Source organism: Rhinolophus hipposideros (genome assembly GCF_964194185.1).
Source record: "Rhinolophus hipposideros genome assembly, chromosome: 22".
NCBI classification, from domain to species: domain Eukaryota; kingdom Metazoa; phylum Chordata; class Mammalia; order Chiroptera; family Rhinolophidae; genus Rhinolophus; species Rhinolophus hipposideros.
In genome coordinates, this window is record NC_138068.1 from 12,875,219 (window position 1) to 12,887,338 (window position 12,120).

Sequence of the window (12,120 nt, forward strand, 5' to 3'; positions counted from 1 at the left end):
GAAACTTTCAGAGATGATGGAAATGTTTTATACCTTGATTGAGGTGTTGGTTACATAGGTGTGGACCCTGTAAAAGACTCATGCAGCCATATGCTTAAGACCCGTGTGTTTACCTGTATGTTTTCTAATTTCCTGGTTGGATCCTGATGAAAACACAGTTTTTATTTTTAAACAAACACAAGGAGATCACAGAGGAGGATATCAAATTTATAAGTAGGTTAAAAAAAACAACAAAATAAAACATGAGACTTCAAACAGAATTTCGCCCTTGGATTGGTTTATTTCAGGCCATGTTCCCCAGTTCCCAGAGGACATTCTGTTCTCCTTTTCTTGAGTCAAAAACATTGCAGCAAAGCACTGGCCCATAGAAAGTGTGTAGCTCAGTGTGTGGTATATCGCAAGTGCTCAAGAAAGGTTAATTCTTACTGATACAGGTTGGGTTTAACGGATCACTCCAAGGCCTGTTTTCTGACTTTCTTCAAGACAATGTGATTTCATCTTGTGATCTTTCACAAAGCATTCAGCCCCTGAATCCTGCCCGGGATGGGGAGTCCTTTCTCAGACAGCACAAGCCTGACGCAAAGTTCATGTATAGGCACATGTTCAGGGTTGTTTTCACGTCACTCCAGGAAAGGATGCAGAACATCTGCGCCCCTCTTCCCCACACCCCCAGAGAAATAGCCCGTCCAGCCCAGCACCTGCCTGAGCCTAATGGTTAAGGAGAGATAGTTGCCCCACCTCCAGAAAGCTAACCCACGCCCATGTTTGATAAAGGCTGTGCGGAGGTTGGACCAGAAGACCCTAGCAACCTGGCCAGCCTCTGAGGCTGGGAGTTAGGGGATGGAGGACTAGGGCATACATCCCCGCTGTATCTCAGGGTCCAGACAGACCAGGAGGCATGGGAACCTTCTTGTCCTCCAGGGCCCACATAGAGGACCTGAGCTGGATTGTTGCCTGTAGCCAAGGTTGCCGGCTGGGGAGGGTGGGCACTGAGTCTCCACCCCCATCCCCGCTCTAAAAGGCACTGTTTAGTGGGCCGTGGACCCTGGCGGGTGGGCAGGGCCCAGACAGGCACAGACGGCGCTGGGTCTCCAGTCGGCAGAAGTAATTCTGGTTGGACACGCGGCTGGCCACGCCCAGCCCACAGGTGGTTGAACAGGGTCCCCAGGCTGTGCTCCATTCTGGGCAGAGGACTGCGGAGGGTGGGAGAGCGACAAAGCCAGAGGACTGGGGTCCTGGGGGAAAGAAAGAGAGGTCAACACTGTGAGATCAGGGCTTGGCAACCAAACCAGCCCAGTGGCTTGTGGTGCAACCTTGTCAAGTTGCTTAAATCTCTCTGGACCTCAGGCTCTTCCTACGTAAATTTCCTAACAGTCGATTGTTAGGATTGAATAAAATAATGGAGGTGAAGTACTTAGCACAGTGCCTGGTACTTGTGAGCCCCTCTTAAATGATGGTTATTAGGCAACTATGATGGTGCTGACCGTGACGGTCCCCTAATAATTGGTGAGTGTCTCATTTCTGTATCCTCCACAATGTCTTACAGGAGGGGGGCTGTGGCCTGTGTGTAGTGCCGCGTCCTGGCGACGATGACACTAGTGATTCAGAGGCCATGCCCGGAACAACGTGGTGGGTTCACCAGGGCCTAGCTTTTCCTCCTCCCCAAGTCTTATTCTTCTCTGTTAATATTTTGATGTCCTTCCTTCTGGTCCTTCATACTAGTGGGTCTCAGCCAAGGACAGTTTTGTCCTCCAGGAATCACTTGACACTGAAGACATTTTTGGTTGTCACAATTGGGAGATGTGGCTACTGGGACCTAGTGAGTAGAGGTCAGGGATTCTCCTAAATATTCTACAGTGCCAGGATATCCCTCCGCAAAACAAATATTTATCTGGTCCAAATGTCACTAGTGGAGGTGGAGAAACCCTGTGTTATACACACATGTGTGCAGCATGTATGATGTATATGTGGGCTTCTACTTGCAGATATACACATAGGAGGTCTGACAAGTTCGTGAACTTGTTGCAACTTTTTTGGTATCAGAGGGATTATTCATTATGAATTTGTACCAACTGGACAAACAGTTAACCAAGTTTACTATTTGGAAGTACTGAAAAGGCTGCGTGAAAAAGTTAGACGACCTGAACTTTTCACCAACGATTCATGGCTCTTGCTTCACGACAATGCACCAGCTCACACAGCACTGTCTGTGAGGGAGCTTTTAGCCAGGAAACAAGTAAGCATATTGGAACACCCTCCCTACTCACCTGAGCTGGTACTCACCCAATGACTTCTTTCTTTACCCAAAGATAAAGGAAATATTGAAAGGAAGACATTTTGATGACATTCAGGACATCAAAGGTAATACGACAACAGCTCTGATGGCCATTCCAGAAAAAGAGTTCCAACATTGCTTTAAAAGATGGACTAGGCACTGGCGTCAGTGCATAGCTTCCCAAGGGGAGGACTTCAAAGGTGACCATAGTGACATTCAGCAATGAGGTATGTGGCACTTTTTCTAGGATGAGTTCGCGATCTTAATTGTCTGACCTTGTATGCTCACACATCATGGAGATCAAATTACATGTATGGTGTCCTATCCTGCTTTTTTTATATGTAAGGTGAACCCATGGGCAGTCTATGGATTTAAACGGATGTGTCACGTTCCATCATAGGGATAATAAAAGCTACCCCTGATGGAGTGCTGTGTCCAGGCACTGTCATAACTACTTTACTTATACTTACTCATCCAGTGCTCACAAGATGCATGCTCTTATTCCCATTTTACAGGTGGAGAAACTGAGACACAGAGAAGTTAAGCAACTGTCTCAGAGTCACACAGCTAGGAAGTGGAAGAACAGGGTGTAGACCCACCACGCTCCACTGCCTCTCCCGTGGCACCGACATCTATGGAAACGGCACCCTCTTTTCAGTAGGCTTTTTTTTTTTGGAAAAAAAAATCACATTCATATAATAATTTTAAAATCCCTGGCAACATAACAACCACATAGTCTCTAAAATTGAAGAATTTATAGCAGGAGATAAGTGTCTTCCACCTCTGCCCACCCCTGTGCCCATGTCCCAGAGACAACTACCTTGACACTTCCAGTTTTGAATTCTTCTTTTTATAAGACTAAATAATAATATTGTATAATATTTAAATGATGTTGTATAAATATATTATTAATATGTATCAATGTTAGTATAATAGTATATATTATGATAGTATACCTCCGCTAAGAAATGTGAGAGTTTGGTTCAAGTATCCTAACCCACCTTTCCCTTCCCCATTCTGCCATCAATTTTTACTTTTGTTTATGATTGAAAATGATACACTTACATCACTGCTTCTTGTTTTCTCAGTTTTAAAGAGGCCTTGTGACTGCCCACTCTGCTTTCTTGAATGTCTCCTCAGCCAGGGCACCCGCCTAGTTTCTGTCAGTGAAACCTTTGCTTTGATGTGGCCAGGTGTCCTGGCCCTTGAGAGGCCCCGCCCCCTGGCCTGGGCCAGCCCTGCACTCACCTTGGGCTGGGAGGGGCTGGACCCCCAGCCCCCCTGCCTTGTCGCACACCCACTCGGGGCAGCACTTGCCAGGGACCTCTACCCTCCTGGGGTAAGGGCAGTCCCAGCTGGGCAGCCGGACATCCTCGCTGCACAGTGGCACACAGGTGAAGCCCCCGTCCTCACAGCGGCAGAGAATCCTGCAGTGGGGCTGGAAGGTCTCCCCATTCCGGTACTGGCGGCCGTTCACCTCACAGCTCCCATCATCCTCTCCCCCTGTGGAGGAGAAACAGGACCCCATCGCTGATCCCCAACTTTTCCCTGGGCAAGGCTATTCCAGCCACATGCTCCACATGGCCCTCTGTGCAGCGCTGGCCCAGATCCCACTGGGGAGGCAGTGCCCTTACAGCCTCTGAGCATTGTCAAGGGACTCCGTGCCTTAGTACGACCCCCCCCCCCACCATGGCCAGCCTGCCCTGGCGCCTGCAGAAAGACAGCGTGGCCCACTGCGTCCTGGCACAGGGTTTGCGTGAAGACTGGCCTGGGTTGAGCCCCTTTATTAGCTATGGACCTTGGCCAAATTATTTAATTTCTTCTTGCTTCAGTTTCCTCACCTGCGAAATGGGTGATAATGGTACCGATTTCACAGGGTTGTGGTATAGACTAAGTGAAACAATATATGTAATGAGTACCACATAAAGGAAAGCCAATAGATCCTAGCTGCTCGGTTGTTGTTATTAGTATAATTATTATGTTAGTACTGGGTAGCTATGATATATACACTGAGATTTCATGCAACAGACTCGCACTTCCATCTGTTGTAGCCATCACTGCCAGGTCAGGGCTTAACTTGCTGGCTGTGTGACTTTAGGTCAGTTACTGAACTTCTCTGAGTCCCCTCAGCAATAGCAATGATGAAAACAATAATCTCTCCTTTTAGTTCCATGACATCATATGTACATAGTATCTAGCACAGTGCTGGGCACATAGTAGGTGCTCAGGAAACAGTCTTTGAATGAAACTCTCCAGATATGGGCGCTATTACCACTTCTTCCACCAGGCATGAACTGCTTGAGGACTGGGGCTAAGGGTGTTCATCCTGGCGTCCCCTGTGCTGGCTCATAGCATGAATGGGACACACCCATGTCCTTTGAATGAATGCCTGGCACAAGGCCCAGCACATAAGAGGCACTTATGAGATAGCGTGACTCCTTCTAATTCCAGAGATCTAGATTATGCCCCTCTTGTGTGCCAACCACTGTGCTCCCAGACAGGAGTAAGACACAGTCGTTGCCTGGAGGGACTCAGGGCCCGTGGGGGAGACAGATATGAAAGTCTTCATCTCCAAAGCAACAAAGAGCCCTGGAGAAGTACATGTAAGCTGCTCAGGAAGTGCAGAGAAAGGAGCAATCAGGATGGCTTTCTGGAGACCCGAGGGGCAGTTCAGCTGGGTTGTTGGCAAGCAGGTTTTCCCAGGTCATCAGAGAAGGACTTCAGATGGGTCTATGCACATGCAGGAATTTTGGAACCACATAGACTTGGGTTCAAACCTCAGTTCCCGGCATGTGAGCTGTGGGACTTGGGGAAGTTACTTCACCTCTCTGAGCTGTGGTACCCTGCTCACAGGGCCATCAGAGGATTAAACGAGCTGGTGCACTTAAAGCATTTTGTCTCCAGCCTGGAACACAACAGATGCTCAATAAATGGGAGTGGGTGATGTTTCTCCCTCTGGGGAGGATGGGATCCATGTCCGCTCTCTCTCCTTGCTCCTTCCAGGCCGCAGCACTTTGGCTTCAAATCCTGTCCTTTTTGGCCCCTGGTTTCCTAGAAACTGCAGGGGCAGTGGCACCTGAATCCTCACCCTCAGCCTGGCCAAGCCCGGGTCTCCCAGTCCTACTCCTGGTGCCACAGCTCTGGGTTTCCTGATCGCTGGGATGACCTGGTAAACAGAGGGATTGTTTAGGAATGTCACCTGGAGGGGGCAATAATTTTAGCAAGGTTTCCTGGCACCTCTCCTGGGTCCTCCAGCTCAGAGCTGGCTTGGGCTGGGGTGCAGGGAATGACTCCTAGGGAATGTACCCCACCGCTGGTACATGTACATGGTCTCAAACAGCATGAGGAACCTCCAGACTTACTCTTAGATTCCCCCTCCCCACCCATCCACCCATCCATACACACAAACAGCTGCCCCATTCTTCCTTCCAGGCCCTCTCCAATGCCCTCTTGTCCAGTGATCTCCCCAAATAACTTCAGAGCACAGTTTTGTCATCTGGTGATTTCTGTGTCCTTCTTCCCTTCTGAGAGTCCTTTGCAGAAGAAGGAACAACGGGTGTGTGTGTGTTTTGCCTTCAGCCACTTACACACTGTGTAACCTTAGGCGAGGGACATAACCTCTCTGAGCCCCAGTTCCCTCACAAAATAGGGATAATATTATATTAGGACCTACCTCATTACTAAGGCTAGCATGAAATCATGTATGTAAAGGGCTTGCTCACAGTGCATGCTCGATAAGTGGTGCCTGTTACTGCTAGCCCCAGTAGAACTATTGTTATTCATCCATTAATTCACTCATTCAACAATTATTTATTGAGTGTCATATCTTGGGGATGAGGGTGCTACTGGCATCTAGTGGGTAGAGACCAGGGACACTGCTAAACGTCCTACCAAGCACAGGACAACCCTGGCAACAAGAATTATATGGTCCCAAATGTCCCTAGAGCAATGCTGAGAACCCCTGACAGAAAGTATCAGGGGCACTGAGGCCTAAAAGTAGTGACAGATGTAAGATGCTGGACGTCACTAGTAAATGCAAACACAGAATTCAAACTGTGGTCCAAGGGCTCCCAATCCAGGAGGAAGACAGACAGATTGTTGCTTTAGAGCCTGTTGGACCAGGTCCCAAGCTGTGTGACATTAAGCATGTCAGTTAATATCTATGAGCTTCAGTTTTCTCATCTATAAAGTGGATCTGAAAGTACTCGCCTTAGATGATTATTGTGAGCATTGTGTCGTCAATGCTTAGCACAGTGCCCGGCACAGATTATGCCCTAAATAAGGAGCTGCACTTTCATCTTCCCAGAAGTGTCATGAGCACCCTGAGGAGGGGATGATGACGTCTGCTTAGAAGACTCTGGGAGGGCTTCTTGGGGGAGGTGGGGTTTGAGCTTGGTTTTGCAAGCTGGCTATGATTTGGACAGGTAGGAATGGGGGACTGCTGTTCAGATGATGGGCATGGTCTGAGCAGAGACAAGAGGGGACAAGTAGGGTGTGGGCCTGGGGAACCTTGGGTCATCAGGTTTGGCTGGAATGGACGAGGTACTTGAAGTGAGGGTGAAAGGGGGTAGAGAGAGAAGGGCTTCTCTTTGATTCAGGACACAATGGCCTTGAACCCCCACCCTCCCAACCATACCCCCATCAGTCCCGCAAACCTGCTTACAGAGGCACACGGCCCCCTGGCCACCAGGGCCTGCCCCCAGCTGGCAGACCAGGCCCTGGTTGGGGTCACAGACGTGGAGATGGTCGCAGGACTCCCCAAGCCGCCGTGCACATACCCGGCAGCAGTTGCAGCCGTCCAGCACCAGGGGCACCCCCAGGGGGCATCGGGGTGGTGGCCAAGGGCAGGCACACGGTGTTGGGCACAGCTGGGCACACACCTGTAGAGACAGAGACCTCGCTCAGCCGTGGTCATTCACAGTGGGTAGTGAATTGGCCACCTCTCTGTCAGGCTGGGCAGTGTGGGGTCCATACATTGGTCCCAGAGTCTCCCAGACCTGGCCTTGAACCCTGGTGGTCCCTTGACACTGCCTAAGAGGTGGCATGACACTGTGGTCATAAGCACAGACTCTGGTCTAGAGTTCCAGTCCTCACGCTTCCCCTTATTAGCTGAGTGACCTTAGGCAAGTTGCTTAAGCTCTCTGAGCCTCAGTTTCCTCATCTGTAAAAGGGAGGTAATAGTAGTATCTAACTCAGAGGATTGCTTTGGGCGTATGTGAAACGATGCCTGTCAAACACTTAGCACAGGCCCGGCATGCTGTAAATACTCAATGCATTTAGGTATGACGGTCTTCATTGTGAATTACAACAAAGGGCTCTAGGAGCTTAGAAAGGCAAAAGCAGTAAGATGAAAGATTAAAACCATAGCGTCCTGTACACTTTCCAGCAGGTAGACTGTAGATACTTATCTTGAGGGCTGAATACATCAAATGGTATCGTGGATGTTTTTGCTCTTTGGAACAATCCAAAAGCTGTTTCTGGATGAGCATCGAATCAACCAGGAAACTTGGTATAATACTGACCCCCAGGCCTCCTCTGGGACTTACCAAATCAGAAGTTCTAGAGACGGGGCCCTAGAATCTGTATTTTTGACAGGTTGTCCAGGGACTTCTGACACACAGTCAGGTCTTTGGTACCTCTGCTTGAGGCTAACTCCCTCCGTCCTGCCATGCACAGATGGAGAAACTGAGCTCCAGAGAGCGGAAGGGATTTGCCAAAAGTCACAGTGTGTTAGCTGCAGTTCTGGGCACCTGTTTCCCCATTGAGGACCCAGAGCCCTGGAGATGGAATCTTCTGGGCAGAGTTGAAATCTAAGTTCTGCCACTGGCTGGCTTTGTGACTTTGAGCATTTCACATAACTGCTCCGTGGGGAGGGAGCTTCTGTAAAATGGGGTGGATGTGTTTCCAGGTCTCTGCCACTGGCCACTGGCCACAGCCCAAGAGCCCACCTGCCTGGAGGACTGGCATTCTCTCTCTGAGGGTTGTGGGGTTTTCCATGTTCGTGGTGACGAGTCCCTGTGTTGTGTTCAGGATGCTGCGTGGCTCCTTGGGACCCAGGAAGAGTGGCGGGGTGCGCAGCGAGTAGAGGACAGGTTCATTTTGGTCTTTAGTTCTGGGCCCCAAACCTCAACTCCTCTGTTCCAGCTACCCCAGCCACCCACCTTGGCAACATGTCCTGGCCTGGCCATCCCCTTTGGGAGAACAAACAGCGGGACTGGGAGGTCAGCAGGGTTCCCATACCACTGCTCGGGACCAGGAGAGAAGCTCCTGTCTGTGCTCCTCAAAGGAGCATGAAGATACAGTGAGATCATGGCTGGGGGCAGGGCCAGACTCCATGGCACCGGGAGCTCAGCATTTGTGAGGGGATGACAGGGCCCAGCAACTGTGGCCATGGTCCAGGGTGGAGGTAGACAGGCACAGACTGAAGCCCCACTCCCACCCCAACACACACCCAGGCCTATCCCAGGCTTCACCTCCTCTATTGCTCTGATGTCTCTTTGCTGTGTGGCTTTAGGCAAGTTACTCACCCCCTCTGAGCCTTGCTTAACTGAAAACAGGGGATAATATTTCCTTATAGCGTTGTTAGGCATGTTAGGCAAGGTAGACATTCCAAAAGCCCTTTGAAAAATATCCCATGAGAGAAGGTCATTATTCCATGGAGGTGTCTCCCTCTCCCCACCAGCCAGGGTCAGCAGGTCACTCACTGCCTGAGAACCCAACAGCATTAATGCCCTTGCTGTGTGAACTTTCCAATCAGTTAGACCCCACCATCCATTCAAATCCTGGCTCATCGTTAGGCAAAGCAGATCATGTCTTGAGTCTCATTTATAGAGGGGCTTTGTAGAGGGCCTGTGAGAATAGGTAAGAATAATAAAGTCCTCTTTTGAACTTTTGCCATGTCAGGTCCTGTGCTAAGCTTTTTAGATGCATTATCATAAATGATCTTCACAAAGGCCTCATGAACATTGTACCCATTCAACTGAGGGTACAGCCGAGGCTCAGAAAGAAGGGACTTGCCTGAAGTCACATAGCAGAGCTGGTCAGAGGCAGCTGTCTGGGTACCAGGGAGGGGTAGCCTGGCTGTGCCCAACATGGGAGGGCCTGCAGGGATCCTTCCAGGGGTTCTCGGCAGTGATTTTTCACCTCCCCCACCACACCAAGGAAGCCAGCAGTATGTTTTGGGGCCCAGAGCCCCCTTACCTTTGAGAGGAGGCAGAGGAAGGACAAGGCCAGGAGGTGGGTCTGTGGTGTGCCTCTCATGTCACTGTGTCCCCCACGGAGCCAGCTTTGAGCCTGGGAAGCAGGACCTGTAAGTCTTTATGTTCCGGCGGCTGTGAGGGCACTCCCAGGCAAACACACACACACACACACACACACACACACACACACACACACACACACAGGTCTTTGCATTCCTCGCTCCTTTCCCCATCCTTACCCTTCCACTGATGAGCCCATTTACCTGAAGACGAGACTGTAGAGGCCACCAAAAGGGTGGCTACCTGTGTGTGTGTGTGTGTGTGTGTGTGTGTGTGTGTGTGTGTGTGTGTGTGTGAAAGCCAGAGCCAGTGTCAGCACCAAGAGCCTGTGACAGGCTGGCAAGGGCCTCCGTAGCTCCTCCCAGTCCAAGAGGGCCTTACCAAGCCACTGCTGTCGCTGCTGCAGCCCTGCCCAGACCCCCTGCCTGACCCCAAGGGGCTGTGGATCCAGGAAGTGCTGGGCAGACACCCCCTTAGCAGAGCTGACCCAAGTCTTCCTAATCCCCGTGGCCCAGTCTCTGGGCAGCTTTGGAGGGCCTGCGGTTTCTGGCAGGAGGATTGGCAGCCTCCCGGAGGTGGGTGTGACCCAAAGCAAAACTTCCCTGGCGGCCTGTTTGCTTTTGGCAGTGAGGGGCCTCCCCAGGGCCTGCTTTCCGGGCTCTGGCAGGCAGCTGCGGTGAATGAGCCCATGCAGGCTGGACCTATTGCATGCCGGTGCTTGCTGGGCACTACGAGATAACCTGGAAGAACCAAATCCATTTCATGTAAGCCAGACATCTCTGAGGCCCCCTCTGCAGGGACTGGATACCCAGTACAACTTTGGGACAAAGCCCAGAGTGGGAGACAACCGTGAGAAAACAGGTGGAATTTCTGGGCATACCGAGGAGAGGGTCCTTGCTGAGACGGAAGGTGAGGGACAGCTTTCTGAAGGAGGTGTCTTTTCAGAGAGCCAAGGACATAGGGGATTAGAGAGGGCAGAACGTTCCAGTCAGGGGGAATAGCGGTACAAACGCCTAGAGGTGGGAGAGAGCAGGATAGCATTGCCTATTCCAGGAAATGAAGGTGCCTGGTATGACTGGAGCTAAGTGTGAGGAGGGGGGTGGTCTTGTATGTGGGGAGTAAGACACCCGCATTTATTCTACCAGTATTTTGGGGACATCTACAAGGTTCCAGCCACTGAGGGGTGGAGGATGTAAAGACATGACCTTTGACTATAGACTTCGGCAAAAATAATAGAGGTAATGTCAAGAGGTGTGTGAGGAAGGCTTTGGCCCCAGAATCTCCACTGGTACCCCGTACCTCAAAGTGAGTGAGTGGAACAGCAGAGGGTTCCAGAATGGGTGGCTGGTCCGGAAGAGGAGTGACTTGATATAGGAGTCAGACAGGGATTTTTCAGCAGGGGAAGGAGACAACGGGGATGGAAATTGAAAGTGAAAATTCAGGATTTGACCCTTATGGTTGGGGGAAGTGGCTGTGGTGGGGGAGGTGTCCACCGACATGGAGGGAAGGAGGGATACAGTGACTGATTGATAAATGCTTCCGTTTTAAGTCAAAAGCGTGCCTAAGGTATTTGATACCCAGAATAGATCATCTTGGAACACCCCCACCTTCCTTCGTGCACCAAAATAATTTTCAGCCATGAACATGAGTTGAAACAAATAGATTTCTGGTGTGTACTAAAATTGGCACCCACCAAACAACATCATTATCCTTCACGGTTCACACTGTTTCACTGTTTTAAATTTTAAACACAGATCAGAGCTCCACGTGGTCACATAGAATGACAGCATGGAAATACCTGTGTCTCTGTCTTCACCTTCACTCTCCAGTCATTTGCATCTACTTTGTATTGAGATGCACAAATAATGTAACACCTCGGAGCTGGAGACAGGAACTCACTTGAAGCAAGTGCCAAAGACTCTAAACTCTTAGGAACTGACTCTGTCATGAACGCGTGTTCCTGAGTTCATGTACGCATAGAGGATGGGGGGGGGCAACGGTAACCCTAACAATTCTCCATATTTACTTCCATGTAGAATATGATTATTAAAGGATAAGAATTAACATGCACTTATTCAAAGCTTACATGCATTTTAATAAAATTCAACACTTACTGCATCAATTGTTTAGAAGTTAGACCAAAAAAAAAAAAAAAGATATTTTAGGGGACAGAATACTTTACAACTGACATGAGTGATATTTGCCAGTGCACGGTGATAACAGAAATCAGACTGGCTTCACCTCGATTTTAGTCTCTCTTTAAATTCTCTATGGACAATGTGCCCCTCTTACTGCCTGCACTCAGGGAAAACCTTGTAGGACCACTTGGTTTTAATAGCCACGAAAGTGATTAGGTGTTGAGCGTCCAGTGGGAGCCAGCCCTGTGCCAAGTACTTTTTATAAAAAGTGGTGTTTGCAATTCTCAGTCATCTCAATCAGAAAGATGAAATTCAGAGAGGCCAAGGCACTTGCCTAGAATCACACAACTGGAAAACAGCCAGATTTTCTGCGCAGGTCCGTATGACTCCAAAACTTACGTTGTGGTTTTTGATGTTGTCATTTATTTTGCTACCGCTGAGAGAGCTC

At 49.7% G+C, this 12,120-nt stretch overlaps 2 protein-coding genes across 5 annotated transcripts in view; one reads left to right on the forward strand and one right to left on the reverse strand.

Moving 5' to 3' along the window:
* Positions 1 to 12,120, forward strand: part of ADA (adenosine deaminase) — a 99,816-nt gene that overhangs the window by 15,665 nt on the left and 72,031 nt on the right. The window lies entirely within an intron of this gene.
* On the reverse strand, positions 264 to 10,027 carry CCN5 (cellular communication network factor 5). 2 transcript variants are annotated; one of them, XM_081034027.1, is made up of 6 exons: positions 9,916 to 10,027; positions 9,476 to 9,568; positions 6,939 to 7,155; positions 5,364 to 5,441; positions 3,524 to 3,778; positions 264 to 1,235 (listed from the first exon to the last, which is right to left on the reverse strand). In XM_081034027.1, exons 2-6 carry the CDS (start codon positions 9,533 to 9,535, stop codon positions 1,015 to 1,017), a joined length of 831 nt encoding a protein of 276 aa, XP_080890153.1. In that variant the 5' UTR covers positions 9,536 to 9,568; positions 9,916 to 10,027; the 3' UTR covers positions 264 to 1,014. The 2 variants fall into 2 exon arrangements, with proteins under 2 accessions (XP_080890153.1, XP_080890154.1); XM_081034028.1 differs by lacking the exons at positions 5,364 to 5,441; positions 9,916 to 10,027 and adding an exon at positions 9,738 to 9,902.